We start from the raw sequence: 27,844 nt of genomic DNA, 5'->3' as shown, positions 1-27,844 counted from the left end.
CGACCCGAGATTCCAGTGCAAAGCACCATCATTGACCTCTATGACCAGGACTCAGATCATGAAGACCTCACTATTCAAGAGGCAGCAGACCCTTATTACGAGGATGATGCAGCAGACCCTTATTATGGTGATAATGAGGACCCTGAGGTTGACCCTGAGTCAAATATGTATGGCATGGACTCTCCTGTTAATCATGACCCCCCCCCCGGTCACTGATTCACCAATCGATAATCAACCCATGCTAAAGTACTTGTCAAAGCGACAGAGCATTTTCAGATAGCTAAACAGGAGGAAGAATGAGATAAGGATTTCGTAGATGTAATCCTAGGAGATACAAAAGCTGTTTTCCAGTTTATATCTTTCCTCAAATCCATTCAGCGAAAGATACTAATAATAATAATAATAATAATAATAATTTAGCATTTATATAACGCTATGAACCCTCAGGTATCTGAGCGCTGCTTATTATTACCCACGGTGTGTGGTGCTCAAATTTATCGACCTCGGAAGGATGAAAGGCTGAGTTTGGCCCTGCCGGGGTTCGAATCTGCGTTAGCAAGCTCTGGACGGATGCCATAGCGAGCGCTCTACTTGCTGTACCACTTGACCGGCTGGAACCATCACTGGAACCCCTGCATCGAGAAACTATTTAGACCTGCCCCTTCTGACCCATTATACATCAGGGGGCAACTTAAACTAGATTCATTAGTGGTCACTACCACAAGAAAGAGGGTGGGTACTCGCCTAGCTTCCTCTGAGGCCCGCCTGACAAGGAAATCAAGAGGCTTTACACCATGGGCAGGAAGGTGGCATCCTCTGCGGCATTCCAAACTGGAATTGCAAAGAATTCTACTCTGTTGGCGAGCTACAATTGCCACAAACGGGATGAGGTTTCAGCCCTACTGTCATCTGCCCCAGAACCATTTAAATCTCAGCTAGTCCAGGTGGCCGCAGAAAGCAGGGCAGTGTCAAGCTGCTTACTGAAAACCAATCTTGACGCCGCGGATAATGCCGGCAGGAGTTTAGCAAAGGGGACAGTTATCAAACGCCACACTTGTTGCGCCAATCGGGTTTTAAACCAGAGATGCAAGCCACCCTAATTAATATGCCTGTTGAGTCCAATGTGCTCCTTGGCAAGGCCGTCGAAGAGGAATACGATACTCTCAGATCATTGGGCCAACTGACCAATAAATCATCTGGCCAGAGGGGAAATGGCAATTGTTGTTGCTTTCGCGGCCAAAATTCACGCGCAGTTCCAATTACAACCAGAAACAAGGTGCCTCCTGTTGAAACAATCAGGGTCAGTCCTCCCAGAATTATCCTAGAGGACCACATAGATCCCGTGGTCGGGGTATGGGCAGCTCCTCTCGAGGTGGCACCCCACCTCAGAAGCAGTGACTATCTGCTTTAGGTGCCCTCCCATGCCTCTCCAGTAGGAGGGTGCATATCCAATTTCACCTACGCATGGGAGGGAATCACCACATACAGATGGGTGCTGTCCACAGTAGCAGGCGGATACTGTATAGAGCTCCTTCAAGGACCCCACAACCAACGTTCCCTCTAATTATTTTTCTCTAAGTGCGGAAATAATTCTTCTTTGTGCACACATTATCTTCCATATGCACAACTGAATAATGATTTAAAGCCACTTTGAGCATGTGTAGTTAATGAGATACCATCTCTGAAGAGTTTGGAAGGCACTTTCCCCTTCCCAACAACTGCAATTCTTTGCAAATCATCAATTGGTCCAAGACTTCAAGATATGCCATAGTACCCAACAATAGTACTCCTGCGCAGAGAGAACATGTATGCACAAAAAAAGCTTTGCATGCTCCGGATAAACAATGAGTTTAGTACTGGCTATTTGTCAGCACTGCTCAGAGACAATATAGAAAGTGCTTAATGCCATTGGGAAACATCTCATGTTTATGACAAAAAACAAGTATCTCTAATCACTGATTTGGCTGTCAAAAAATTCAGACATTCTGCAATTTTTTCAAATTGAATAAATGTAACTCAAAGGAATGTGTCAGAAAACATGCCAATAAGAGCGCATTTGCCACTTTAATGGAGTAATTCAAGGGCCAGGAGAAAATGCCTTTCATCACTTTGGACGAAAAATGCATCAGAATAACTGCACCACAAAATATAATGATCAGAATTCCTGGGCCTCTGCTCACTATCCACATTATGTTGGTCTATGAGTTGTGACATTTACTCAAAGCCAGCCTTACAGCTAGGAGGCATATGCACCAGCCATTTTACTCCCTAAAAACAGGGCAATGTGCCCAACAAAAACGGTAAAACACGAACATACAGGAATCTAGCCCCTGCTTCTACCCACAAAGCTCCACTGATCTCTTTTCAAATCAATGGCCAGTAGAGCAGTGGCATTGGTAGAAACTCAAATAATATTACTGGCCGATCTCAAGAGGAATTTTAAGGGGAAAGAACATAATTTAAAATATCCCTACTGGCGAAGCCAAATACTTTCTTACTCCCTGAAAAATCATTGGATTCCAAGTATGGAGTAAAATCGTATCAGAGCCCTGCTTGTAACCCTGACATAGGAAGTGAAAATACAGGGCACATAATACAGATTATAGTTTTGGCCACCCTTGCTAGACAAAAATCAACAAGAGCCTTACTGAGGTTTCTTCTGGTGCCCTGTTGAAGAAAACCACATATATTTGCCCTATAAGTCAACAGTAGCAATGCTCATAGGTACAGCATATTGAGTAGCTTCTTCTTTAACTAGGGATCCCTCCTCTGAAATTCATTGTCATCAGTAGAACAAGATGCATGGGGATGCTAGAGGCAATCAATGCAAACACGTGATTATATTGAAAAGCCCTCAGCAGCTGAGCATAGACAGAAATTGAAGGTGCAGGTTCCTAGACTATTAATATAGTTTCATATCCTTTAGCAAACAAGCATTTCCTTCACTGTACTGCCAAAACATCTGATTTGGTTTTTGAAAGTTTCTGATTTGTACTTCACCCCAAGGGAGTGTTCTCCTGTTCCCTTCCACCCAGTCCCCTCGCCGGCTCCTGTACTAGCCTCCGATATTAGTTGACAGGGCTCTGTAAAAAGTGAGGGATTGTAGCAGTAAAACACTAACTGGGATATTTGCATACCCAGAATACTTTGCAATCAAATCCAATTTAAAGCCTAATAATGAAATTATGTGGAGTATAAGAAAATGTCATACATCTGCATGTGCACAATTACTATGAAGTACATACAAGATTGTTTGCAACATACCCCACCTTTCGATTGTTGGGTAGGATTGTACAAGTACTCAGTTAAAACTCCATGGAACTCTGAACATTTTGAAATGTTGCAGATTGTGTGAAAAACATTCTAGTTATCTGAATATTGTTGCACAAATTTTATATACGAATAATGCCAGGCAGAGTCCATACCAATTATCCCTTGCAGGCCAAGTAAATGATATTGCAATGTTGCTCTCCATTTATAGGGTAATGTCAGCAATGCTAAATAAAGTAGGAGACACTAAGCATGACATTTGCCTACTCAAAATCCTTACAGGTCAAATTCATATTTTAGTTTTATAATGTGTTAACTTGCAAGGGGGCTTTTCAAAGTGCTTTTGTGACATATGTACAAAGTATAGGAAACATGGGATGAGGTTACACATTGTAGTAGCCTGCTTACTTACAATCCAATATTTGAGTTGAAACTAGTGTGGGTAATGCTTTTGCTAAGGCACCATGAGTAGCAGAAATTCTTGTGTTTGAACATCATTCATTTTATAACAAAATAAGACTAGCATCTAGTCTGGTAACCTTTTGCAGAGTTAAGGTATGCAGATTCCAGGTTGCCTGGTAATATCTGTATGGGGCCTTGGGTGGAGTTCGAGTCATGTGGTAGAATCAAGTTTAGGAGTCATAAGTGGGGAGGGACAATAATTTGGTGTGTGCAGGCATATTTTTGTTATGTTCTGTTCATGGAGCTACTTTCATATTTTAACCTCTTGTCAGTGTATTCTGTTTTTAGAGTTTTTAGATTTTTAAGGTCAAACTTCTGTAGTCGGTCCATGTAAAAAGGTTAGACTAGAATATCACAAATAGTTGCATCATTTATCTTCATTTTGAGAGAAAGCAAATACTAGGTAGCTGCTGTGGCTTGTCCATTATTACATCTTTTTGATTAGGTGGGAATTTTCTGTGTGCGCTGCTAAAATTCTTCTGAGCGGCACCCAGAAGGAAGCTGGGCAAGCGCACATGCGCACAGCTTAGAGGGAACATTGCCCACAACCACCCCCCTCGACAGAATATCCGTTCCAAGGAACACCAGCGCATCCTCCTCGAGGAGATCGCCACGCTTCTCCTAAAGGACGCTATCAAAGTCGTTCCGGCCAACCAGGTAAAAAAGGATATTTATTCAACTTACTTCCTTGTGCCAAAGAAAGATCTAACAATGCACCCAGTATGTCAAGCCACAAAAGTTCCACATGACTTCGCTACAAGAGGTAATCCCTCTACTAAGAAAGGGGGATTACATGGCAACACTGGATATGAAAGATGCTTATTTCCATATTTCAATGTTCCCAGCACACAGAAGATTCTTGCGTTTCAAGATAGCGAACCAGCACTAGCAATTCAAGGTGCTGCCCTTTGGGATAGCATCTGCTCCAAAGGTATTCACAAAGGTACTGGCGGTGGTGGCAGGACACCTGCGCACGGAGGCAATCCCAGTGTACCCTTACCTGGACGAATGGCTCATTACAGGGGAGTCCCCCTTAATTTGCAGACAAAACATTCAAAGAACTATCAACCTTCTCTTTCAATTGGGCTTCTCCATCAACAAGAAAAATTCAAGCCTAGTGCCAAGCACAAACACACAGTTCCTGGGAGCTGTTATAAACACACAAGAGGGGTTTGTCTTTCCATCAGAGGAAAGAGTCCAAAATATGTTACTGCAAATACTGCATCATCAGGCCGGCTGCCAGATAAGGGTGCACAAAGCTATGCGTTTGCTAGGCATGATGGCATCTTGCATATACCTGATTCCTCACGCGCGTCTGTGCATGCGTCCCATATAGGAGTTGTTGGCGAAACAATGGTCTCAGGCAAGCGGTCAGTGGGACGATGTAGTGGTCGTTTCGCCAACACTGTTACAAAACCTTTGCTGGTGGACGAGAAAAAACCTGACGAAGGGGAAACCATTCTATGACCCACAGATACAAGCAGTGGTCACAACGGACGCCTCACTGGCAGGGTGGGGGGCTCACTACCTTCACCACACAGCCCAGGGTCTGTGTTCTCACACTGCAGCTCAGAACCTTATCAATGTGCTGGAACTTCTGGCAGTATTGAAAGCACTCCAGGCGTTCGAACCCCATTTAACAAACCTGTCGGTGCAGATCCTGACGGAGAGCACCACAGCGATGTTTTTAATATCAACAAGAAGGGGGATACGCGCTCTCCAAATCTATCCAGCCTTGCACAGAAAATCTGGAAATGGGCACTCAAACGGAAAGTGTTCCTATCATCGCAACATGTTCCAGGGGAACTCAACGCTCTAGCAGACTCATTGAGCAGAGATCCCCTACCAGAGGAACACGAGTGGCGTCTACACGAAGGAGTCGTAGAACACCTCTTCTCTCTATGGGGTTTTCCAACTATAGACCTAATCCCCACAAGCGAAAATCGTCAATGCCCAGACTTTGCATCCAGGTTCCCCCAGCGAGGCTCCAAGGGGAACGCCCTATAGATGAACTGGTCAGGGAAGTTTGCTTACCCCCCCCCCCCCCGACTCCTCTCATGAGGAAGGTGGTGAACAAGTTACACAAGGAACCAATGACGCTGATCCTTGTTGCTCCTATGTGGGCAAGACAGCCGTGGTATCCACATCTGCGCAGACTGGCGATGTGCGAACCCATCAAACTCCCGTGCCAGTACAACCTACTCTCCCAGCACAGAGGACTAACAGTGCACCCACAACCCCACTCTATGAACTTGGCAGCATGGCTCCTGAAGTCAGAGTTCGGACATCTTGATCTACCGCAGAGATGTATGGATATCTTGAAAGAGTCAAGAAAACCAAACACGAGGCACTGTTAATATGATAAATGGAAACGATTCATAATTTGGTGCCAGAATAAGCAAATCAACCCGTTGATTGTACTCCTAATGTTCTAACGTATATGCTCCGCTTACTGGATGCAGTGTTAGTCTTTAACTCACTAAAGGTACACCTGGTGGCTTTGTCAGCCTACACCAGATGTGAGGAGGGCGGTCCTCTACTATGTAGACAAGACCAGACCGCTAAGAAAAATAGATCAACTGTTTGTCTCCATAGTGCCAGGCAGAGAAGGAGATTGCATCTCTAAAAATGCCATATCTCGGTGGATAGTCAGATGTCTACAACTGTGCTATTCCCTATCAAATAAAACACTGCCTTTTACGCCAAGGGCCCACTCCACAAGAGGTACTGGAGCCACTCTGGCTTTCATTGCAAATGTCCCCTTAGACAGTATTTGCAAAGCAGCTACATGGAGCTTTATACACACTTTCACTCAGCACTACTGCATTGACACTCATTCCAAGACAGATAAACAAGTGGAACAAGCGGTTCTAAGTCATTTATTTGCTCATGAACCTTCTCACAGCCCACATCCATCTTCCACTGCTTGCTAATCTATGCACAGCATGTGATCTAAGCAGATTCCACAAGCCTCAGAAGGGACACATTACTCACTGTAATCGTATTTCTGATGCTTGTATCTGCTTAGATTCACATGCGACCCACCCTTCCTCCCCTCGGAGAGAAGGCGCATGGATGCTTATGAGCTTGTCTGATATGCATCTGCTTGGATACAACTGTACTCGCGCTACACCTCATGCTACCTCATGTCAGAAAAATAACAATCTGAGAGACCTCAACGCGTGAGCGATCATGGGTACAGTGGACATCACACTAGGGATAGTATTACTGGCACGCCCTGTCGACGTCCCTTTTCGAGTTTTGAAAACAACAACTATACTCTGCAGCTTCCACTAGATGTCGGCCTATGCACAGCATGTAAATCTAAGCAGATACAAGCATCAGAAATACGATTACAGTGCTTAATGGATCCCATATATTCAATGAAAAAAACTTTGTTAAAGGAACGTTATGGTTACAAATAAAACCGAAAAACCTCAGGAATTTCGCCAGTTATGGTAAGTTAAGCAACCATAACTCGGCCACCACCGTGCACTGCTAAGACTAACACCCAGGACATCATGTCAGGAAGGAAAATCCGTTTCCAAGATGACCACCAGGGAAAGGGAAGGTGGGGCTCCGTACAGAGCCCCTCTTCCTTTTCCATGGCAGCCTGCAGAAGGCGAAGAGACAACCCTATGACCATATTACCACAAGCACATTTTCCCTTTCAAACATATCCCACTTTCGAATAACTTTAGCACATGGCCACTTTAGCACCATTTGTCTTCCTTCGAAGTCATGGCCTGTAGCCAAATTGTCCAGGTCATAACCTGGATAATCTGGCCACCGCCCATGGCTACAGGCTACACCTCAATCACCAAAGGTATAACCCTATTTTTTGTACCTACATTATGACACTTGACAAAATGAAACACTGGCACATTTGCAAAACCGTGCTTTAAGGTCCTTGCTAATGCTCCTTACACAAGTTTGCTTGAAATCCGCCCATGTTTTATTTTTCAATCAAAAGTGTCAAAATGTATGTACATAACAATAGTCATATAACTTAGAACCCCCACTTGACAGAATCCATTCAAACTTTACACAAACATTCAAGGTTGGGTCTATAATCTTTATGAAAACTTCTGTCCACATTCGTCAAATGGCAAAAAATGGTGAGACCCCCCTCTAATTTAGCCCCCTCTTGACAAAATCCCACCAAACTTTACAAAAACGTGTATATCTAGATTTAAAATCGTTTTGCAAACTTTTGTGTAGATTCGTCATATGGCACCACATTTAGAAGCCGGAACAACCGACACGTGGTCAAAACACATGTCGGCTGTTCCAGATTCTTGGCATTATAAACACTTTGAAAGAATTTACCTTGACAATTGCTTCGGACATTGTATTTTCTTTGATTGAAATTCAAGGGTCACAGCGCCATTTGACAGCATCCTAACCTTTTGCTATTGAACATTTTGGGGGCCTTCAAGGGAGCTTGCTTTGCTGTCACGGCTGCAAGTGATCCACCATTGATTTTTGACAAGAGCGCACCTACGCTTTGATTACACCCTGTTAGCCACTTACATTTAGAAGCCTTTGCAATATTTTGGGACCCAACTAATTTTGCCCCAAAATGACAAAATCCCAGCAAACTTTGTAAAAACATGTACATCTAGATTTAAAAACGTTTTGAAAACGTCAAATGGCACCATATTTATAAGCCTTTACAATATTTTGGGACCCCCCCCTTCTAATTTTTCCCTCTTAACAAAACAGTTCCAGACTTTCCAGAACCATTCAGAATCAGGTCTAGAATAATAGTCCAGAATTTCATGCAGTTTCATTAGTAGCGGCAAAGTTATAAGCCATCCAAAAACTGCTTTTCACCAACCCTGTAATGCATCAATAGACATAGATGCCCCCAAACAACCGGACTGTTCGCGGACTTTGGTGACAAAACATGCCCGTTTTTTTGGCTTCTTATGGTCCTATCCCATCGCATCCTCATCACCCCTCACCTCCCCAGAGATTGTTTGATAAGTGTGATGTTCACGGACACCGGCTGCGGTCCACGAATCCAGCATGGCAGGCGTTTCCAAAAATCTGACGCACTTCATGCTTTTCACCATCCAATCAGTGGGCGTGTCCGATGTCTGCGGACATCACGTCGCCCTCTAGGCCAATTGGATGCCGTCCACAGACCAAACAGGGAAGTGGGTTTGCAGACCGAACCCAGATATCACTAATTTTTGTTTACCTTCTTTTGGGGCCTTTTTAAAAGAAACTACTGGACGGATTTACACCAAATGTACAAAAGCACGCTTTCGGGGCCAAGCCGCTGCTCCTGTCGCAAATTTGGTGAAAATCCATCCAGCAGTTTGGGTTGTAGACGTGAGAAAAATGTTGTTGCCATTGCGTCTATGGAAAAAACAGAAGTTTTGGTAACCCTCCTACAACTTTGCCCCCCTCTTGACAAAACCTCGCCAAACATGCCAGAAAAATTCAGACATGGCCAAATACTTTTTTTTGCAAAGTCTGGTAAAGATTTATCTGGGGGAGCAAAGTTATAAGCCACCCAAAAAGTGCTCCTCCGATGGGTTGAACAACTTAACCATAACTACAGGGCCGCAACCGCAGGCCCTCTAATAAGAACATTCTTTCAACCTTAACGTTGATATTTCCAAAAATATTCAATATTGTTATATATGCATTCTCCTACTATGCTCCTGCCTACTGGAACACCATCCCAGTGGCAATACAGAACCGTGCTAGTACACTTACAGTTCTGGATGAAACTCCAGAACTTACTATTCATACAATACCTAGGCGCCACATAGTCTCCTTGCACTCCTGCATCACATATCTCCCCCATGGCCAGAAGATCCTGTGCCACATAATGTACTCACTTACCTCATGTTACCTTCAGCGACATGTGTAGTGCTCTGTTGTTTCCTAACTATGTTTGTGCTATAAAAATACAAAGGTTTAATTTATAATAACTGTTAAAAAGAAGGCTAGGTACACGTTCTCTTATTCAGGTCTTCAGGTAACATTTGTGGTAGGAACATAGTAGGATAGGATCTTGAGTAGAGCCCGCTGGCTCCTACCACCCAGGCCACATGGTTCTAAATGCCTGGGTCGGAACTCCTAAAGTCACATGACACAACAGACCAACACTCCATGCCCTCGGGGAATATTCTCTCCATGACATCAGAGCATGACATCACCAGATATAGCCAGGTAATGAGACAGAATATAACAATAAGACATTTGAGCCAAATCACATGCCACAGTGCGACCCACTAGCCATCAAAGGAAGTTCACCAGGTACAGAGCCACATGAGCATTGTGGGTTTGCAAATTAGCCCAAAGGCTTGCCTTCCGCTCCAGAAAGTTGTATTTGCCTTACATGGCGGTTCTATTTCATTCATGACTTCTTCATCCCAAAACACAGTTCTACTGGTTTCACTCTTATTAGGGATCATCAGTGCAGTGTAGTCTGGCAACCTCGTGGTTTTAACATTGGGGCCTCTGTAGAAAACACCAGCAGAGTTATTGTGGGTTTAATAAGACTTCAATAGTGCCTTCTGCATGAAATGTGAAAGTCAAAAAAGCCATTTGAGCCATGTTGCATGTGTGACATGGTGGGAATGCATGTGTGACTTGGCTCAAATGTCTTATTCTACTTTCGGATTTTCGGTGGATGTTTTTTTTCAAGCCTTTTTAAATCCACCATAACTTTGATGGTGTTTGTATATATGTACATTTTAAAACAGTTCTCATTTGCACAATGCACAAATATATATCAGGCTTCAAAATGTTTACTTGGCACTAGCCGATGGTCATTGATAATGGGTTGTTGAGGAATAATAATTATTTGTGCATGTGGCGAACTGAGCTAAGAAGGGATTTTATAATGTGTAAGACCTATCTTTTTGTCCCGGTACTCTGAACTCCATGGGTAGGGAGGTTCTGTTCTGCCCTCAAAGGGTTTATTAAGAGAATAAGTAGGTATTGAGCCAGCAGGAACATGTGCCAGCAATGATCCCAACACATCTTCCTAAGAAATGTGCCTTAGGAAAAAATAAAGCAATGTTATTTTATCATGTCAACTGCTGTGTTTTAAAACGAGTTTTGTATTCTTCTTCTAGTATTCCTCTTCTTCAGCTAAAGAATATGGTGTCAGATGTTGTACAGACTTTAAAAGTTATGTATGGTTCTTTGGTCAGGTAAGCCAAAATGAAACTGTTTTTATGCCAATTAATGTGAAAAAAAAGTGGTCAAATTGTTTTAGATGCACTTAGAAGCAATGTCAGACCAATTTGGTATTATTATAATTGTTCTTTTTATAATCTTCTAAATGATATTGCCTTGATAAGTTGCAGGGAAACTATTTCCAAATGTGACCCTTTGTGTGGAAAGAATATAGATTATAGAGCATGGCCTTCGTGGTCTTTATATTGTAATGTTACACAGCACAGTCTACAGTGTGTGCATATTTGTCTCAAGTATAAAGGTCCTCTTAATTATGTACATTTAAAGCTGATTGGCTAGCATATGGCCTAATTCCCTACTGGTGATCTTAATTGCGATGGGTTCAGCTTTTCTGGCAACAGCCCACATCTTAAGGTGAGTCCTTAACCCTGAAAGGCATATCACGAACCTCCTAATAATGGCATTCTTCCCAAAACAGCCTTTTACCTGCCATCTATTGTGACCTGGCCCTGATTCTTCTTCCCAGAGATGGGAGGGAGGGGGGGAATATGGGAGAGAGGAGACACTGTTTCCAGCACTGTGCTTGGCCATGCCACTGGTGGAACTGCATCCCCCTGCACTGCTCTTCCATACAGATGAGTGCAGCCAGGTTCTTAAAATAAACCTTCTCCCATAACAATCTTGCTCAGCCGTTTTCATTTTTAAATAGTTGCTGCTTGGGAATGGCAGGCAATGAATTCTCCCCAATTTTAGATCCAACAGTATCTCACATATTTTCATAGAGAATATCTACCCTTCCAGTTACGACAATAGCTTAGTGAGCATACCTCTATTAAAGGATTAGCAGTGAACAGTTTCAAATCCCCCCCACCCCCCCCCCTTTAAAAAAAAGACAAACTGAGCCTTTCATACTGCAGGAAGTGTCATTCGTTTTGGTAGTAATATCACTTATTCGGGCTCTGCAGTGAGTCAAAGTTGTGCTATAAAACTAATAATTATTTTCAGAGTATCTACTGCCCCCCGCCCCTACTTGAAGGTTATTCTCCTTTGAAGTCTCCTCCTTCATTGAAGTGGCTCTTATCATATACAAAGGCTTCACTTTAATGGGACGAGACTGCATTGAGAGGGAGGAGACTATGCATCAGAATAGAGCCTCTCTATTGATTGGGGCGTGTGCACTAGAATTAGTTGTCCCTATCAAAACATGTATTAAAACACAGTCTTCCCCTAAAAGGGGGAACTCTGTATCAGACTAAGTAGCAGCCCTTGTGTCAGAAGCAGCTCCCTGTATTGCAGGGAGAAACTCTGAATCAGAAGGGAAAGACTTTGAACTGCCTTGAAATGTTGGGGACCAACCACAGCCTATTTTTATTGCACCTGTTCATGTTTTTCAACCTTGGGCCTGTGGCCTGGGTGACGGGTGATAAGCTTTTCTGACCCTCTTGGACCTGGGTATGGCATCATTGTTGTTGAGCTACACAGCCTGCCTGGGCAGCAGTGAGTGATTCTTCACCTTAGGGGAAGAGTGTGATGTCCAGAGGATTGTGCAACTGGAGAACCCACATCTAGGAAACTGTTAATGGCTGATGATGGGACCAGTCATCTAGGGAAGCACATGATAGGATTTGATAGTATAGGACTAACTGGTTCCCAATTGGGAGGAGGAGATTGGTCAGAGCAGTTTGGTTTTCATGTCGGGAGGATCAGAATATGTCCCAGATTTAGGGGTGTTTTCTATAAGGTACTTGAGACAGACATGGTATCAAGAGATGACACAGACAACAAAGTTTAAGTTTTAAACAATAAACATCTTTATTTAAGGTCAGGATAATGTAAGGCCTAACTTACCCTATCTCTAATTTGGTATTTCCCTCAACTGATGCAACTAAGGAAAGTCTAAGTCAGTAAGTCCAAGACAAATGTCTGTCAGTCAAAACCTGTGCTTGCCCTCACATCTAACTATACAGTGTAAGGATGTTCTTGCTCAACATAAATAGTGTTCAAAAGTAAAATGCAAAAATGTAGTTCCTCTGGAGTTCTCTGGCTGTCTTCAAGTTCAAATTAGTTAACAAAGTTCACCAAGATTTCTCAGGGCTCCCTCCCCCAAGCTTTAAACCACTCTGATTCATAAAGGTTAATGGGCTTTTTAGAGTTTGCTTCCCGATGCACAAAGCCCCATGGTTTCTCAAAGTTCAACAGGTTTCTCAGGGCTGCTTTCCCCGAGCTCTGAATACATTCTGGTTAACAATGTTCAGCGGGTTACTCAGGGTTCCCTTCCCCAAGCTTTAAGTAGTTAGATTCACAAGGTTCAACAACTGTTCTTCAGTATTCAACAGGGCTCTGGGATTTCGTTCACAAAGTTCAAAGTCTCTTGTCACGCTATTCAACAGTCTCAATATACTTTACAGGAGCTCCGTCTTCCCTTTCCCGAAGCTCAAAGCACTTTGAATAGTTCACAATATTCAACAGTAGATTTATTGGTCTCCTTGATTACTTTCATTGTTAGTTGGGGCCCTCTGGTCTAGGTACACTGTCCCTCCATTACAGGTCGTGCAACCATATGCCCTTCTCTTCCCAAGCTCTGATCATTGTGTCTTGTTCACGTTTTGGTTGCACTTCATTTTGCTCACACTTCATGTTGCTCCTTTTTTCTGTTTGCACATTAGTCGTCCTTGATACTTGCAATGGTTTGCTCATTGTTCAGAGACCTTCCAACACGTGTCTTTCCTTGTATGCAGTCACTCTGATAGAATGTTTTACCCACTTTAGCTTTCAGGTCATTGTTCACTTCTATACTCGATTATCCTCTTGTTAAGGCTTCTCCCCTTCATTCTGAGACTTTCGACAATATGCCGACTGCACGCGACCACTCCGCTACACTGTATCCATTCACTTGCATTGTTCACTTCTACACTTGATTATCCTCGTGTTAAGGCCTCTCGCCTTCGTTCTGAGCATTTCAACAACGTGCCAACGGCATGCGAACACTCCGCTACACTGTATATCCATTCACTTGCATTCACTCACGCACCAGGTTTCTTAACACATGAAACTCACTGGTCGCTTTGGGATCTTGTGCTTCTTCGCTCCCACGGTTTCTGCCCTTAGGCACTCCTGGATCGCGTCTCCACCCAGGGGAACGAGCACTCTGAAGCCACCAGCAAAGGACTGCCTCTTCCCACGGCTTCCTCTTACTACTGCTGCCGGCTCTGAGACTCACTTCTTTCGCCACGCTCCCGCAGACAATTTCTCTCTGCTTCACCACAGCGTCTTGGCGTTCCGGTTTCTTCTGCTCCACATCTCGGCTTGGCTTCCTTGCTGCTCCTCGCCCAACGCGCTATCTTTGCTCACTGGGGTTTCTCCTTTTATACATCTGCCAGTGAATAATAGGTTGCAGGTGCGAGGTATCAGACTCAATTTCCTGACTTTGCCTGACCCTATTAATGGGTCATGTTTGGTTTGAGTAATGTTATTACTCTATAGCCCTCTTCCTCGTGTTAGTACTATATTGGTGTTTCCTAAGGGAGTTCTGCATTACGCTTTGAGTCTTCTTCCTCGTCCTAGTACTTGATGTAAATTCAGAGGGTAGAACGGATAGGAATGGCAATATCCTATAAAGGCTGAGGGAGAGTAGGGTAAATCAATGTTGAAATAGTGGGGATACCATGTCTTGCTCTCAGGCACCCTCTCCCCAATCCCCAAGGACCCTCTACTCGGGTGATTCTTCCTTGCTTGTCCACCCCTAGGGTCGGGGATCCAAAAGCGATGGTCCTTCCCTGGCCACCTGGACAAATGATCCCTGGGAAGTGGAGGTGAGAGTACCTTCAGGTTTCTCAGAGCACCCCCAGACGATCCATTCCCTAGTGGGTAGGGGTCTCCAATTATACAATCAGAGACATGTTTTCCCTGCAATGCTACTTCGAAGACTTGTAAGGTAAGCCACCCAAGTTGGGGAGACTCTGTGGGGTAACAATGGACTACCAGTTATGACAGACTGACAAGCCCCTAAGCAACCCCGCAGGGTTAATTTGTCTCAGGAGGTGAGGGTACACAGATCCCCCCCCACACCCCCTACATTGTATTTGTTGTTCAATGGTAAGGGTATTTCCCCCCTAATGCCCTGGTACTTATTTATGTGCTTGTTATTCTTGGAGAGTGAGAGTTCAGCTGCTCACACTCCCTGGAATGAAATCAGACATGAGGGTGAGTGTCCATCTGCTCTCTGTTACAGATGGCTCAAGAAAACACTCCCAAATCTACAAGATGGTTCAAGGGTTTCTATTAAGATGTTACTGGGCCCTATGGCCATCCCTCTCTCCCTCTAGTCTTGTAAAGGACATCCTCCCTAACTCATTCGTCCCTCAACTCCAGGTTTGTAACTTCTGATTATTAACCCCCTACTGTCTAAAGGATGTTCGCCTTATCTATCTGTACTCCATCAGGGACTTCTAGATTTTCCCTATCTAGTGATTAGTAAATGTATAGGGGCATTAAAAGGTGCCTTCCAGACACTATGCCAATTGAGTCTCTTCTCCATCACACCCATGTCTTCCTCTCTCTCACTTTCTGATGTTCTTCTCTCACTACTCTCCCTACAACTCCTCACTCCTCTTACCCTACTTCTTTCCCTTCTGCCCTCCAATGTGTCCCACTCCCTCTAAGCCTTGCCTCCACCCTTCAAAGTTACTACTCACTCCTCCACTCTACTGCTCCCTCCTCAACACTACTGCTCCCTCCTCAACACTACTACTCCCTTTGCAACTTTACTTCTCCCTTCTTACACTACTACACCCTCCACATTACTGATTACTCACCCACACTACTACTACTCCCTCCACCACAGCACTACTCCTCTTTCTTCCTACCACTACCCCACACTAATACTGCAACTCTACTGACCTTCACTTAATTCACTCTGTACACTGTCTCAGTTAACCACACTTGTTACCCTATCACGCAAACTTACAACATATTACCACTTGCACTCACTAGCTGCTCCAGAAATCACCTCCAACATCCTTCCTCATGCTGGTCTGTTCGCCTGCCACCACCACCTCCATTCACCTTCCTGTTTCCTGGGGGTTTTCCTATTTCTCTCCCTATCCTCTGATTAGCAGTCTATCCCTAGCCAATTAGGCCCTGCCTTCCCCAAGCAGGAAGTGTTGCAGAAATGTTTAAATGTTGGGTTGAGCCCCACCCCTTTTCTTCATGCGGGACCGCAGTGAGGCAGCAATGGCGCCCCATGTTACATATTATTCAGATTTGTGTGAGAGGTTCCCTGGTCACATCCCCTCAAGGTAAGTGTCGTCCCAGTAGGGGGTCTCTGATCCTTGACTAGGTTTGTTGGTTTAGGGGCCCTATTGGGGACTCCTCTTTGGGCATCGCGAGGCTGGCATGCAATGCACGACTGACTGCTCTGTCGCATAGGAGCCCCCGCTCTGGTCTTTGTTTCTCCTGTGATGCCGCCAACAGGACGTGTGCGTAGGCTGGTAATTGCTGTCATCTCTCTCCTGGGTTGGTTGTTTCTTGTCAGGCTGTTAAGGGGACTATGGCTGGGGCGCTAAGGCTTCCCCTCTTTGCTGTAGAGCATTTTCTGATTCCTCCCTGAAATTAGAAGAGAGCACTCTGCCAGCATTTCAGTTCACAGGCATTGAGTGATGCAATTTAGTACTGCACAGAAACAGACTGGCACTTTTTCGGATAAGGAATTGGGAACTTCTCAACTGCCGCCATCCTCCTCTACGGTAGGATTGGCTCCTGATTTCTCCAAGGTAGGCTTCCCATCCCCAGATTAGATGTGGTTCCAATCCCCTCTTGACTAGGCCAGCATACTGGCTTTGTCACATCCCCCAGTATGAAAACATTTTTCAGAGCTGTGACCCATAGTTGCCTCATCTAATGTTTATTCTTGTCTGGTGTTGACTCAGGTATTCAAACAGCTGTGAAAAGTCATTGATTCCGTCAGACAGTGAGCTTGTTCTGTGGTCCCCCATCTGTTACTCTGTCATGGTGTTGGAGGCAGTGCTTACCACAGGGTTACTATATTTATTCTACTACGATCTGTACTTGAAATGACACACTGGAGGCATCCAGGTAGGCAAAGGGTTACAGCAGTTGTTCAATACGTCCAAGAAATCTACTGTTGAATATTGTGAACTATAGTGCCTCTAAGTGCTTTGAGCTTCTTGGAGGTTTTATGTCGTATCACTTTCAGTACAAGGTGCTTCCTTTCAGCCTGAATTCGGCCCCTTGTGTCTACACAAAGTTAATGAATGCAGTGGCGGGTCTTCTCCGCCTAGAGGGCCATCACTGATAGCCTTATCTGGCTGAATGGCTGGTGAGGGCCAGTTCACCCGAGGGGATGGTACACTCCTGCCAGAAATTGGCAGATATTCTTCATCAGATGGGGTGTCCCCTCAACCGGAGGAAGTCGCAGCTCTGCCTCTCTCAGGATGTGGTCTTCCAAGGGGCGTGTTGGAACACAGCAGTTCAGCAGGTGTTTCCCATGGACGAAAGGCTCCTCTTACTTCGCAAGGCGATTGGGCACTTTCTGGCCAACTTGACAACCTTTGCATGTTGGTTCTAGCACCTTCTGGGATAGATGGCGTCCTGCGTGCTCCCGGTTCAGCTCACCCACCTCAAGATGAGTCACCTATAGCTCCACCTGGTGGCCAATTGGGATCAGGAGAGGGGGTCTCAGTCAGACAGGCTCCCAATACCCCTGCTCATCCTCCCCAATCGGCGCTGGTTGTTGATGGACGGCAATGTCGCTATGGGGGCCCCTTCAGCCGACCAGAGACTACCCTGGTGGTGATGATAGACTCTTCCCTTTCGGACTGGGGGACTACTCTGGAGGGCTACGTGATTCATGGCACATGGTCCAGGGTAGAAGCCCTCCTGCATATCACTCTGCTTGAGCTCAGCGCAGTGGGCCTGGCCCTCAAGGCTTTTCTGCCCCTTATCAGGGACAGGTTGGTTCTGGTCAGGATGGACAACTCCACTAGGATGTTTTACCTAAACAAGCAAGGTGGCACCCGTTCCCCCCTCCTATGCACGGAGGCGGTTTCGATCTGGGAATGGGCCGTGAAGGGGGGTATTTGGATTTCAGCAGTCCACCCCCCAGGGGACAGCAATGCGGAAACAGACTAGCTGAGCCGATTGGGGTCAACACCTACGAGTGGGAGTTGCACACCTACTCCTTGTTGCCCCTCTTCCAGCACTGAGTATTCACGTACCTGGACTTGTGTGCATCCCCTCAGAATTCCAAGTGCCACCAGTTTGCATTTATGGACAGGTCGGGGGTCTCTGGGAGATGCCTTGCAGGTCTGTTGGCATGCCCGCTGGTGTAACGCGTTCCCGTCCCCCCTCTGCTTCAATGGACCCTCTGCAATTTCCGTACTTTGGTGGGCTGCAGCTTCATCCCGATTGCCCCACATTGGCCCTCAAGAGCCTGGTTTTCGGATCTATTACAGTTGTGCTCCCAGGGGCCCGTCCAACTGCCGATCCCCAACAGGGGCTTTCTGACGCAGCAGAATGGTGCAGTGGAACATCCGTACCCAGCCAGGCTGGCCATGGCGGCCTGGTTCCTGACCAGCTGAGGCTTCAGCATGCCCAATTGTCGGTGGGACATCATTCAGCAGGCCTGGCGGCCTTCTACTCGGTCCCAGTATAAGAGCAAATGGACTAGGTTTTGCCATTGGGATCGTGACAAGGGTCTGGATCCTGTCACCTTTCCGCTGGACGATGTAATGGCTTTTTCAGCACACCTGGCTCGTTCTGGTGTGCAGGTGCATACCTACATCACCTAATTCGCTGCCATCGGGGCGTCCAAGAACTGCCCTGATCATGTGTTTTTGGCGGCTAACCCAGTGATTAAGGCCCACCTCAAGGGGTTGTCTAGGCTTTTTGCTCAGGTGCACAGGCTGCACCCGTTCTGGGACTTCAATGTGGTCTTTGCAGCTTTGCAGCGCAAACTTTTCAAGCTTTGGACTTTGTAAACATCAGTCTGGTGACGCTAAAGACAGTTTTGTTGGTTGCTCTCACCTCTGTGTGCAGGGACAGCGAGCTGCAGGCGTTATCTTCTTGCAAGCTGTTCACCATGTTTCACAGTGACAAGGTCATCTTGCGCACTCACCCGAACTTCTTGCCCAAGGTGGTCTCTCCATTTCATCTGAATCAAGAGATCTGTCTTCTGGTGTTGCTCCACAAACCGCAATCAGAGGCAGAGACGACCCTGCATTCCTTGGACCTTAAGAAGATCGTCAAGTTTGATCTTTCTCAGACTAAATCTTTCAGGAAGTCTGAGGAACTGTTTGTCACCTTCGGGGGCTCCTCCCCTAGGTCCACGGCTTCCAGTGCTTCTATCGCGCGTTGAATGGTTCAGGCCATTTCTGTGGCATATATGGCCATGGGCAAACCAGTCCCGGAGGGGATTCATGCCTGTGTGGTGAGGGCTTAGGCCAGGGCCGTAGGTTTCCAGAGGCATGCTTCTTGGGATGTCTTCAGCAAGGCGGCTACTTAGGCCACGCGGTCGGCTTTCTGAAAGCACTATTCCCTTGACACCAGCTCCAGGTGTGATGCTGAGTTTGGGCAAGCGGTTCCGAGTAACCTATTTGCTTCTTCTTAGATATGAGGCAGTTGGTCATGGCTCCACCCTATTATCTTATCCGGTGGAATCTTCATCTTCCAAAAGGATGGAGGAGGGGGCGGGGAATATTAGTATTTAAAGTTACTCACCATAGTGACTGGAGTGCTCATAGTCCGTAGTCCCCTTTCCTCCATACATCCCACCCACCTTCCTCCGATTGTATGCCAGGGGCTTATATGTAATAAGTGTAGCCACGTATCTAAGCACCCAATGTGTTGAAATGGGACTGTGGTGAGGCGCCGAAGGGTGGGGCCACGGCGGGGCGTTCCCACGCCAGAGGCCGCGTCTCCACACGCTATGCTAAATTTAAAGGGGAAGCTCAATTTTTCACTGCCAAAGGTTCCGGTACTGTCCCCATGTTGGGGGATGTATGTATGTATATCATCTTATATAGCACTGGCAGCCCGCAGGCATCAGGTTCTTTGACAAGACAAACACAGAACTAAATAAATGACAGACCTCCTGTGTCTAACTCTAAAAAACTCAGAGGGTGGCAGGGAACTCCTGGATTATCTAAACAGGTGAGTCTTCAGGAGTTTTCTAAACTTTGAGTGACTGCCTTCCATTTGCATCGCCGTTGGAAGAGTATTCCCACAAGGATGGAGGAAAGGGGACTATGGACTATGGACTATGAGTACTCTAGTCACTATGGTGAGTAACTTTAATTATCTCGTTATTAAGGCCTTCAGTGATTTAAAGAATGTGGAGGGGACCACTATGGACATGCCGGTCTGATAGCACAGCGAGTACAGCGCTCGCTTTGACATCTATGCTGTGCCTGCTGACGCAGGTTTGAATCCTGGCAGGGCCAAACTCAGCCTTTCATCCTTCCGAGGTCGATAAATGAGCATCACACACCGTGGGTAATAATAAGCAGCGCTCAGATACCTGAGGGTTCGTAGCGCTATATAAATGCTAAATTATTATTATTATTATTATTATGTTAAGGAGGGTGTGCAAGAACCTGGGCAAAAATAACCATTTTAACTAACATTATCAGTCCAAATAGGGACAAAGGCAGGTTCATCCATCTCCCAAGGGCTGCTTCGGTTTTAGCTAATTTTACCACATAGTTTTCCCAGTATAGCGCTTCAGGGGACCTCGCTACCATCACCCCAAGTTAACAAGTGTAGTCAGTATGCCATTGGAAGTTTTCAGTTCCTTCGGTTAAGGGTAACGGCACCGAATTAGTTGAGTTGATATTAAGCCTTGAAAAGCACCCAAAATCCAGAATGTCCGCCATGACAGGTACTAGGTTTGTTTTGGGATCATTTATGTATAGTATCAAGTAATAGGCATAGAGTGAAATCACCAATTTATGTGTGAACAACTTTATTCCTCTATGTATATGCTTGGATCTAACTAGTTCTGCAAGGGGTTCCACAGCAAGCGTGAATAAAAGAAGAGACAGTGGGCACCCATGCTGTGTTTCTCTTCCCATCCTGATGGGGGCTGATATTCTGTCATTCACACACACTCATGCCACATGGTCCTCATGTAACAAGGATACCAGCTTTATAAACCACTCCGCATTCCCATATGTCTAAGGACTGAGAAGAGAAAAAGGCCATTTAGTTGAGACAAGGGCCTTCTCGGCGTCGAGAAGTGCCGCCACTACTGGGGATTGCTGTTCCAATACAGAGAGGAGACCGAATACTCTGCGGAGCCCATATGATGTGGACCTCCCGGGTATGTGCAGGTTGAGAGGGCTATTGTAGCCGGAGCATTGCTTAGAACAGGGATATTGAATGGGGAGGGGGAGTGCAAAAGGTAGTGGCAGTGAGAATGTTGTTGTTTGCATATGTAAGGCATGGTCGAGGCTGGCAGCAAAGTTGGATGTGGGGTAACTATAATCCCTGCATTTGCCATTAAGGTATGTGGCTGGACTGGAAATAACCCATGAGAAGGTGTTTGTAAACCCCATAATGAGACTTCACCTTCATACATTCGGAGATCTGTTCCCTGATGGTACCTTCGTGTTTCTGGAGGCATTTCATTACAGGGGTGGGGGGATTGGGCTTGGGAATACAATGAAAGATAATTTCTCGATGTTCCCCACACATCCCACCACATACTCATGCTAAGATTCATAAATAATATTCCCCGTCACGCATGAAGGCTGGTGGGCCTCCAGTTGGTCTTGGCCTGGAGGCAAGTGGCACAGACATGGTGGAGAGGACCTATCCCAAGGGTGGCAATATGGCTTAGCGATATAGCACACTGTCAAGACCTAGATCTAGTGTATTTTCGAAGGTTAACATTGCATGCTTGCCCCCCTGATGTGTGGGGACTGTATATACAATATTTATTGACAAAATCAGGTTGAGAACCTGACAAAGGCGCTAATGCAGCTGGAAGTACTGCAGATATATGATGCTAGTGGGGGGAGTTCCGCCTTTGACTTGAAATGGATCTGCTCTGTTTGCTCATGCTTTGTTCGTTTGGGTTCTACTTGAATATTTAATAAATAATTTTTTTAAGGGCTGCAGTGAAAGAAACCACCTCAACACCCTATGATTTGTGTCCTTATGTTTCGTCAACCACTGCAGCAGCACATGATCCGTAAAAAGGGTTAACCAGTGACCCAATAGGTAATAACGTAGTGATTCGACAGCCCACTTGATAGCAAGACATTCCTTTTCTGTGGTGGAATATACCACTTCATGGGGAAGTAGTTTACGACCTATGAAACGGATGGGGGTGTACGTCCTCAGAACTCCCTTGAGATAGCATGGCGATCAAGTTCGGGCACTGTAAAACCGCGGAGATACAGTTCTTCAATTGTAGAAAAGCCTTTTGAGCTGTGCAGTCATGGGACCGATCACCTTATGGCAGGATTGTAAGGCATCCACCAGGGGTGTTACTATAGCCGAGAATCTAGGGATAAATCGTCTCTAGTACCCTACAAAGCACAAAAATGCGTATTTCTTTCTTTGTCTGCGGTAGAGGGATTATCTCAACAGCCTCAATTTTACTCATCTGAGGTTGTATGGTTCCCCGTCCTACCTTGTAACCCATATACTTGGTTTCCGTGGACCCCAATACCGTCTTCTTTGGGTTGATTTTCAGTCATCCGCTACTGGGCATATGTGTTTGAGATGCCTATCCAATGTCTTGCTGTACATGATTATTATCCAGATAGGCTGCGGCGTATGCTTTATGGGGTTGCAATAAGCAGCCCATTAGCTTCTGGAAAGTTGCATGTGCTCTGTGTAACCCGAATGGAAATACCTTGAAGTGTTATAGTCCTTGTGGACTGGAAAAGGCAGTTTTTTCTTTGTTTGGAGGAGGTGGGTGGGGGGGGGGGGGGGTTCAACTGTATCTGCCAATAACCTTTTGTGAGGTCGATGGTACAGAGACAAATCGTGGTGCCAAGTCGTTCTAGTAGATCATCGACTCAGGGCATCAGGTAAGCCTCATAAACTGAACTACTGTTCAGCTACCTGAAGTCCATGCAAAACCAGGTGGACCCATCTGGTTTCATTACTTTGGGAGAGCAGCAAGGGCTTACAGAGGGTTCTACGATGTCCATACTAACATGTCTTCGATTTCTTGCTTCACCATCTGGCGTTTGGCTTCTGTGATCCTATACTGTCTCATTCATACTATCTTCCCAGGGGTTGTTTGAATGGAATGCTTGGCTAGAGAAGTCCGTCCAGGGATGTTGGCGAACATTTGGGTATGGTCCTGGAGAGCCTCCAATAGTTCTTCCTTTTTCTCCTCTGATACTTGGTTCCCGATTGTACGTCCTTTAGGGTGGCTGCTGGCTTGGAACAGAACAAGTCTGCGTCGTCATCCGATTCCTTGGTAATGAGTCCTCCTACCTTCTCATGTTCAGACCACTCTTTTAGGAGCTTGACATGGTAACTTCTTTCTGGATTTTTTCTTTCTGGGTGGGCCACCAAGTAATTGACAGGTCCTAGTGCTTGTTTTACAACATAGGGCCTTCTCCAATGTGCCAGCATCTTGTTGTCACTTGTGGGCAACAGAATTAGTACTTTATAGCCTGGCTTCAAAGTTCTCATTCTGTTTTTCTTGTTATATTGGGCCTCTTGCTTTGCTTTAAGTATGGCCCCTATCTGTTCTGTGGCTGCTCTTCTGTTCGGCTTTAATCCGGGCCATTCTGAGCGACAGGTCGGTTAGGCTCTCAGCCCTTAAGGAAGGCTTTTGTTCATCTAGGCTCCAACAACCGCTCTACTCAAATAGATGGCTTTCTTCCATTGCTTCTTGTTTTTCCTTACCTCCCTTTGCTTTCCAGGGGGACACTCTACATCGGGTTGGGAGAAGGGTGCTTCCCTCCACTATTCCAGTTTGGCCTCTTCCATCACTTCCTTAAAGTGAGGTAAGTCAACCCATATCACAAAGGGGCGGGTAAGGAAGGAAGGAAGGATGACAGCCCTTATGCCTACACCCTTTTTCTGCACATCTAAATGCACTACGTTGGTTAAATATGTTTTTACATCCCCATGTATGCAACGTATTTGTACGGTAGAGACTGTTCAGGATCAGGCGTACTCACTTGTGGGGTGATGGCGGTTTGCTGGCTTCCGCTGTCCACCATGGCATATGTCGGGGATCCGTCCACCTTCACCGCCACGGGGTAAGGATAACGGGGATCTGGTTATGTTTGCTTTGCATCAGTCAGATCTCCTTGGGCTCGGGTCCGCTCCTTAAAAGGCAAAATAGGAGGGGAAATGTGTGGTTCACTTCTTGTAGACTTCTCTTCAGCGGGCTTCCACCTTATTTGTACATGCCGCGATGGCCAGTTAATAGTTCTGGCCACAGCAAGTTTTATTGTTCTAGGCTGGTTCCCGGGGTTCGGCGGTTTGTTAAGGCCGGCTTTTTAATATGCAGCAGCCATGTCGATGGCTTCCGATAGGCCAGGTCTGTGGTGTTGTCTAACCCAGTGCTGGATGGGGCCCAGTAGAGTTTCGAGAAGCTGCTCCAATATAATTTTCTCTACCATACCAAGCATGGGAGAGGCAGGCGGCTGTAGCCGTTTTTCCGCTATAACCTTCACTGCTCTAGTATTGCCCTCTTAATATCTGCATACGGCGTGTATCAAGAAGGGTTGACGGCCTGATAGGCCCCTTGCATTGGTCCCATGATTAGGGGAGCCACGTATTAACCCCAAGGTTCCTGTGGCAATTGGGTGTTGCATGCAAATACTTTCAAAACTGTTGAAAAAGAAAGCAGGGTCGTCTCTGTCCCTGCATTTCTGTAGGACTGAGGAGGGTGCCACAGGGTTGATCAGTGCCGAGGCCACTACATCAGAGAGTTGTATGAGTTCCTCTTGGTGTTTTTCTTGTACAGTTGTTTGTTGGTTCCCTTTCAGTTGAATGGCCTGCTGGAAAGCCTGCCGGACCACCAAGGCCTGTAGGTACTGTACTTTTTTATTTTTTATTTAAACATCTAATTGACATTTCAACAATACAGTCAACAACAGATAGCCCAGCAAGGCGGGTGAGAGAGAGGATTGTCAGACATCCGCGTCATAGCTTCTTTGACCACCTGTTCTAATGATCAGTTCATCACAAGTCCACTTGCCTGACATTTACTTTCCAATGACAGTTTTCCTCCTTGAGGCCCCCCTACACCTTGCGTTTCTGTGTTTCCTCCCCTAAACCCTAACCAGAAACAATCTCCCAACTGTGCAGGCTTCCCCTTGCCATTACCCCGGCCCTCCCCGGTATCTCTGCCCCCATCTATTGCCCCCACTGCATGGTCCCCATTAGCTTCACAGTCTACTGTGACCTAAGGTTCATGGTGGCATGTCGCCTGATCGCACAAACATCCTTAGGACCAGTGTGTTCCACCCAGCAATGTCCTCACTGGCTTCATTCTCCTGCATGCTGCCCTGTACCATACCACGGTATCTGCCTCTGCCAAATTTTTTCAGGTCTCCCCACCATGCTTACACCTGGGGCCCCTCTGCTGATTTTCATGCCGTGTCGATCTAGCGTTTATCCAGGATGCAAATACGATCTTTAATTCTGGCTATTGGGTTCTCAGTGTGCCTTCGTTTAAACAGCCCTAATAAGCTTGATTCCGGCTGCCACTCATGCATATCTATCCCTGCCGCCTGGACTTCATCTGCTATGCCCTGCCAGAATTTGACTATCACGGGGCACAACCAAAACATGTGCAATATGTCGGCCTTCTCATTTGCGCACCTCTGCCATTTCCGCTCCCCTGCTCCCGGAAAGAGTGAAATAGCGTGTGGCGTCGTATATGCCCTGTGAGTGACTTGCAACTGTATTGGCTTAAATCTAGCATTTCTCGACCCTTTACTCGCGTACAACAAAACTCTAGCCCATTCCCCATCAGTAAAGGCGCGCCCCACATCCCTTTCCCGTTTGGCCCTAGTCCGGAGCTCTGGTGTACTCGGTGCATCTATTATCAGTTCATAGAGCCTGGAAATAACTTGGTCGCTTTCCGCTAGGTCATATAGCGTTTCCAGCATGGCGTCTCCAGCGATTCCTGTCCTAACTGCCAGCCACCTATTCACTACCAACCTTATCATTCGAGGTATGTGAGGAACTTCCCTCCCGGAATTCCATGCTGCTCTGCCAGATCAGGTAAGCTCCTCATGTTCCTCCCTTGGTTCATGGTATATTCACCCCCAGGTAACTGAAGGTGTCCACTGTCCAGTGCAGCCCCAAATTTGGCATCTGCCTAGGCTCTAACCCTGCTATATCTGCCCAAGAAAACGAGCACGATTTATCATTGCTGATAGTGATTCCTGATAGCCCTGCAAAGTTATCCAGTACTGCCAGTGTATGCGCCAGGTTTTCCTCAGGATTCTGCACATACAACAGCATATTGTCTGCATATAGCGAGACTACATGCGTTTCCTTTCCGATCGGGATGCCCGCCTCCTTGTAGTCCCTCCTAAGATAGTCTGCAAGTGGCTCAAGCGCGAGAATGAACAACAAAGGGCAGATAGGGCACTGCTGTTTGGTGCCCTTTCCCAGATCCCACTCTTCCAAAACTTGCCTTGCTGTTCTAACTCTGGCTAAATTTTGGGTATATAGCAGCTGCACCCACCAGGCAAAGCGCAGGCCCACACCAAAGCACTGCAGTGTCACTTGCAACCAGTCCTATCTAACTGAGTCAAACGCCTTTATCACGTCTAGGGAGGCAACTGCATATTCTGCAACTACACCCTTTGTTCTTTCGAAGACATTGTGCAATCTACAAAGGTTCCAGGACATGCTCCTGCCTGTGACATAACCTGCCTGATCTGGGTGTACAAGTGTACCAATCACTCTCTTCAGTCTGGCCACCAATAGTGCTGCCAGTATTTTACAATCCTGATTGATTATCGAGAGTGGCCTGTACAACGCACATTCAAGCTGAGGTTTCCCAGGCTTCAATATTGGTATTATTACTGACTCCTGCAAGCTGGCTGGTAGTATACCCCCCTTGAAAGCCTCCTCTATTATCTGCAGGTGAGGTGCAAGTTTGGGTAGAGCACCTATGATCTCTCGTAGTTCCTCTTCCGTGAGCATGTCCGCCTGCTCCTTTTCCAGCCGGGGCAGCTCTATCTCCCCCATGCTTCAATATCCTCTGCTCTATCCTCACCCATCTGACTCATACAGGTTCTGGTAAAATCCCCATAAAACCGAATGCATCTCCCCTTGGGAGCGCCAGTCCTTGCCGCACTCATCCTTAATGGCGCTGATCATCTACCTGCTCTCGTCTGCCTTACATAACCAAGCCAACAGTTTCCTGGGATTATCTCCACCTTTGTGGAGTCTTTCCACATATTTGCTGTAGTCGTGCTTGCCCAGCCTCTCACAGACAGCTATGTGTTCCTGATGCAGCTCCATAAATGCCCCCCCCCGTACCTCTTGTACCTCTGTCCACTTTTCCATCTGCTCCTCTGCTCTGGTTATAGTGCTTAGTAGGTCCCTCCGAATTCCACTCGCCTTCCCAATTGCCTCCCCTCTGATCACCACTTTGAATGATTCCCGCAGGGTGCACGCGCTGCTGACTCTGCCCTTATTAATCGTAAAGAATTCCTCTATCTTCCTTCCCAGTTGTTCTCTGTAGTGCTCATCTAGCAATGCCTCCACCCTAAGTCACCATGTCGGGATGGGTGTTCTGCCATATCACAATCAGTGGCGCATGGTCCGAGAGAACCCTAGTTTTGTATTCCGCTGCCACAAATTCCCCCAGCTCTTCCGCGTCTGTGAGCATATAGTCAATGCGCGTGTATACTGTGAGTGGGCTACAGTAATAGGAGTACCATCTCCTATCCCCATTCAGCTGCCTCATGCACACCTCATGTAGCTTCAG

The 27,844-nt window shown here is 46.2% G+C and overlaps 1 protein-coding gene across 3 annotated transcripts in view; it reads left to right on the top strand.

Moving 5' to 3' along the window:
- INTU (inturned planar cell polarity protein) overlaps positions 1–27,844 on the top strand; it is a 1,700,152-nt gene that overhangs the window by 902,939 nt on the left and 769,369 nt on the right. For all 3 annotated transcript variants that reach the window (XM_069631109.1, XM_069631111.1, XM_069631110.1), the window contains exon 7: positions 10,833–10,910. In XM_069631109.1, the coding sequence (XP_069487210.1) occupies positions 10,833–10,910 (78 nt within the window). The remainder of the gene's footprint in view (positions 1–10,832; positions 10,911–27,844) is intronic.

This window comes from Ambystoma mexicanum, chromosome 6q (assembly GCF_040938575.1).
Source record: "Ambystoma mexicanum isolate Mex_15411 chromosome 6q, UKY_AmexF1_1, whole genome shotgun sequence".
Classification (NCBI taxonomy): domain Eukaryota; kingdom Metazoa; phylum Chordata; class Amphibia; order Caudata; family Ambystomatidae; genus Ambystoma; species Ambystoma mexicanum.
Note: the sequence above shows the minus strand (reverse complement) of the source record. Positions and strands in the feature narration are given on the sequence as shown.